The following is a 4,604-nucleotide window of genomic DNA, read 5'->3' as shown; positions in this document are numbered from 1 at the left end:
ACCACTCCTCCAGCTCTGTTAGCTTATTGATGGGGCTTGTGACCCTTGCCAAGCACTGCTCTTTAAAGCACTGGGAGGCATGCTGGATTCACCTCAGAAGGAACAGAGGGTGGTGGGAGCCACAGAATTGAGGCTCAGCCCAACTTGAGCTGGCTGTGAGTGAGATGAGCTGGGGAACTGGAGGCTTCTCACTGCCTGGGGTGCCCACACACACACTTACACTCTGTGAGGATCCTCTGCAGAGAAGAAGTCAGGGGAGGGAAGGGATCAATCTGTTTGCTCACACTGGGGCCTTTTGAAAAGCCACTTCACTTCTTCTGGAAAGCCCGTCCCAGAGCTTGCTTCACTTCTTTGTTTCTGAGTGTGTAAATGAAGGGGTTTAACAAAGGAGTTACCACCGTGTTAAAGGTATTCACGAGTTTGTTCAGATCCAGGGAATTCTGGGCTGATGGTTTGACATAGAGGAACATGGTGGAGCCAAACCAGATGGTGACAACACTGAGATGGGCAGAGCAGGTGGAAAAGGCCTTTTTCCGGCCATGGACTGACTGGATCCTCAGGATAGAAGAGATGATGTACATGTAGGAGACCAGGGTGACCACACAGGAAGCCACCACAACAATTATGGAGACAAGGAACGTTGCCAGCTCCACGGGCCATGTATCACTGCAGGAGAGGGCAAGGCAGGAATCTATATCACAGAGAAAATGATTGATGACATCTGACCCACAGAAAGTCAGCCTGGATGTCAGAAAGGCCAGCAGGGAGACAGCCAGAAAGCCTCCCAGCCAGGAGCTGAGCACCAGCCGAGTGGAGAGGCCACTGTTCATGATGGAGCTGTATCTCAAGGGGTAGGATATGGCTAAGTAGCGGTCATAGGCCATGACAGACAGTAGAAAACACTCAGTGGCGCCTAGAGAGAGAATAAAGAACAACTGGAGGATGCAGACCCTGAAGGAAATGGTCTGGCTAGTCCCCAGCATGACTCCTATGGCTTTGGGAACAACACCCGTAGTGTACCAGATCTCCAGAAAGGAGAGATTGCTGAGGAAAAAGTACATTGGGGTGTGTAGGTTGCTGCTCATCCACACAAGGCCTATGATGGACGCATTGCCTATTACTGTCAGGGAGTACATCAGTGCAAACACCACCACAAGGGACACTTGGGAATGCCACGTGCCTGGGAAGCCAAGAAGGACAAATTCTTCCACATTTGTCCCATTTGTCATGTCCTTCCATCTGTTGAGGTCCATCTGCAAAGAAAGAAAAGTTTCTCTGAGTTTGCTTGCCTGTGCTAGCTCTACAGATGCTACTGGTAATGAAACAAAACCACCATCCCTGAAAATTCACAGTATGCAAAAACGGCATCTATCCTCAGTTAAAATTGTCAGGAAAATCCTCCTCTGCTAAAACATGTTTGGACAACTAGATCTGATCCCGAAAATCAGGCCTACACCAGCAAATGAACATTTGGAGAATTATTTGTTGGATCAGGTACCTCATCTAGAAGACAGTAAATGTAGTCACTTCTGTGAGATAAGAAACCAACATAGGAAAGTATGGACAGCAGGCTGAGGCTCTCCAGCCATAGGAAAAGCCTTTGCAAGTCAGATTTCTGCTGACCAAGTTGAAATATCTAACATGAAATACTGCTCAAGGACTCCTGGTCTTGTATATTTGCTTTCTTCCAGGCCTCAGCACAGGAAGCTTTGGTAAATATCTCCATGTCCTCCACTGATCTCTGCTTCTCAGCAGAGCTGCTAGAGGTAGGATTCACCTCTTTGTAATTTTGCCATCCCAGGGTCGGGGGAAGAATTTCTACTGACCAAGCTGAAATATCTATGGAGTAATACTCTTGTCTCAGCTCCTCAGCTTACCCCCCTTCTTTCTCCACGAACAGAGAAAAAGCATGAGCTACACATGGCTCATTTTGCCTCATATACAGGACAAAAGCCCTCCTGAAGTGCCAGGTTGTCTCTGAGGTCTAAGGCAGGAGTTTGGTGAGCACCTTAGATGGATGTCGCACATCTCAACTTGTGCAGAGGTATTCCAAGCCTCAGTGTTTGAAGGCAAAATCCTCTGAGGTGAATTCCATTTAAGGGAGCTCTGCTGAACTGCAGGGTATAATCTATATCCTCCCTGCAGACAAGGCAGGATTCTTCATCAGTTGTCTAGGGGAGTACATATGTCATTCTCAGGTGGTTGTGTAAGACAATGTTGCTGAAACACCATCTAAAGGATCTCTTTCTCTCCTATCTTCCTCCACAGAAATCTCATGTATTTAAAGGGTAAAGAAATCCTCCTTAATCCAGCTCTCCTTAAACATGCAAGGCAGTGGAAGTCTATACTCGATGTCTTGGGCAGGCTTTACTCACCACAGCTGCCAATGGAAGTGATCCAAATGACATTTTTTCATGCACCATCCTCCCGAGGAAGCCATGGTCCCCTTGGCTAAAGGAGAGCATTGGAGACAGGTAGATTTATTGGGGGAACTCTGGGTTTGGTGATGTTAGGAGATGAATGGAGGAGCAGCTCTCACCTTGCTGACTCACTTCAAGCTGTACACAACTGCCTGGCCGAGTTTCATCTCCATCCACCTGCTAGGAACTGACAGCTTGTGCTCCTGATCTTTTCCCTCTCACAGCCACCACTGCCCTTCCACTAAAGGGAGCTTTGTGTGCACACACAGAGTGTAAACTCTCTTTAGTTTAGCTTCATATGGTGAGATCATACCCCAGAGAGTCGCCAGCATCATTAGCATGAGAACATCCCTGCACCCTCCTCATTAACACACTGAAGCTTGAGCTGGCCACACCTGGGAGATGGTTCTCTGTTTTCCTTCTATTTGCCACAGGGAGTTTGACCTTTGGGAGGCCTTAGGGGCTTGTCAGAGATGGATAGTACTCTCTCTTCCTCAGGCCAATTAAAGAACAGCAGTGCAATTCCCTAAGTGCCTATTTGCTGGGTGTTTGCTTCCTGCCTGCAGCTGTGGTATAAGAACCTTGTCAGGAACGCAGTGCTCTCTCGTGTATCCATTTGCTGACATGCAGATGTCTGAAATAGTCATGTCCCAAGAGGCTGGAAGTGTCAAGTATTTGGTGATGGATACTAAGGTGGTCGTGAAACCTCCAGGGTGGGAGATAACTAAAGGCAACTATGGGCACATGAATGCAGAGGTTTTAAGGGATTCACCTACCTCATTTCAGAGCCTCTAAATGCAGTTAAGGCCTATGTCTTCAGTCTTAATTGAAGAACTAAGCAAAGATCCCAGTTCAAAGTCAGACAAAACCTTAGTAGAAGAAAATTGATTTCCTCTGCCTCCAGATAAGGTGTCTCCAGTTGAGGTCCTTCTCTTGCTCCATTAATCATCAGTGGAGAGAAATAGGCACTCTCAAGCCTTGGTTCAGCCCTTACAAAATATGCTGTCTCCCACAGTTCAGGCAATCCAGGCCTTACAGACACCTGTTTTTCTTCTGTTGACACTCAAGATAAGCTCGACAGATAGCTTATCACACACAGAGACACGCACATGTCTCATCCCTTAGGTATCTGGAGTCACCTCCAGAGAGAGGCTGCCTAAACTGTCCAAGGCCACAGGTGTTGGACTTGACATTTTCTGCAAGTCTTGTGTCCCAGGCTTCAGTGAGGTTGAGACAAAACTGACCTGTGCTTGGTGTAATGTAGAGCCGCAGCTAATGAGAGTAATATGCTCAGCTTGAGCCTGTTTGCTGACCATGAAACCATGTCCCTGCTCTCTATGTGCCCTATCCATGGACATGGGTGTGGGGTTGGAGGCCATGGCATGGAGGTGTTGGAGGCTCTGGCAGGACAGCCTGTGGGTTCACTTGTGATCCCGTGATGAAACAACCCACGCACATGTGACTAGGTTTGGGGGCCCTGCTGTGAGTTTATTCTAGTGGGGAAGTTCAGAGGCCAGTTCGATTGCAGGATCTGTGTCCCCAGAAAGAGGATTCCTGACATTTCCTGTGCACATCTGCTTTGGGCTGGCACAAGCCCGGTGGGTGAGCTGATGTCTCTTTACTGACTGTGGAAAAAGTCTATGGAATCTGTCAGGGCAAGTCCTGAGGAGGGCCATAAAAATGATCAGAGGATCGATCCTGTGAAGAAAGGCTGTGAAAAACGCTGTGAAGAAAGGCTGAGAGAGGTGGGGTTGTTCAGTCTGGAGAGGAGAAGACTCTGGGGATGCCTTGTTGTGGCATTTCAGTGTTTTGCAGGGGGCTTATAAGAAAGATGGAGAAAGACGTTTCAACAGTAGTGACAGGAGAAGTGGTTTTCAATGAAAGGAAGGTAGATTTAGATTAGATTAGGCTGGATTGGATTGGATTAGATTAGACAGAATCAATAATTTTTTTAGGATGAGAGTGGTGGAACAGTAGAAGAATTTGCCCAGAGAGATGGATGCCTCATAATTAGGAGTGTACAAGGTCAGGTTAGGTGGAGCTTTGACCAGGTGATTCAATGACAAATTGACAGATGTCCCTGTCCATGACAAGGGGATTGGCCTAGATGGTCTTTCAAGGTCCCTTACAAGCCCAATCATTTTATGATTCTACGATTCTATAAATGGTGCCAGTAGCAAAGAT

At 47.4% G+C, this 4,604-nt stretch overlaps 1 protein-coding gene across 1 annotated transcript; it reads right to left on the bottom strand.

Annotated features, from left to right (window-relative positions):
• Positions 1-308: 308 nt before the first annotated feature.
• LOC113940947 (olfactory receptor 6F1-like) lies at positions 309-1,229 on the bottom strand. The gene has a single exon (XM_027632098.1). The coding sequence runs from the start codon at positions 1,227-1,229 to the stop codon at positions 309-311; it is 921 nt and encodes a 306-aa protein (XP_027487899.1).
• Between the last annotated feature and the right edge of the window lie 3,375 nt (positions 1,230-4,604).

The sequence above is a fragment of the Corapipo altera genome, unplaced genomic scaffold (assembly GCF_003945725.1).
Source record: "Corapipo altera isolate COAL_440 unplaced genomic scaffold, ASM394572v1 120093, whole genome shotgun sequence".
Classification (NCBI taxonomy): domain Eukaryota; kingdom Metazoa; phylum Chordata; class Aves; order Passeriformes; family Pipridae; genus Corapipo; species Corapipo altera.
Note: the sequence above shows the minus strand (reverse complement) of the source record. Positions and strands in the feature narration are given on the sequence as shown.

Bases quoted from the DNA above. Each gene is read 5' to 3' on its own strand.
- LOC113940947 (XM_027632098.1), bottom strand. From the start codon at position 1,229: ATGACAAATGGGACAAATGTGGAAGAATTTGTCCTTCTTGGCTTCCCA.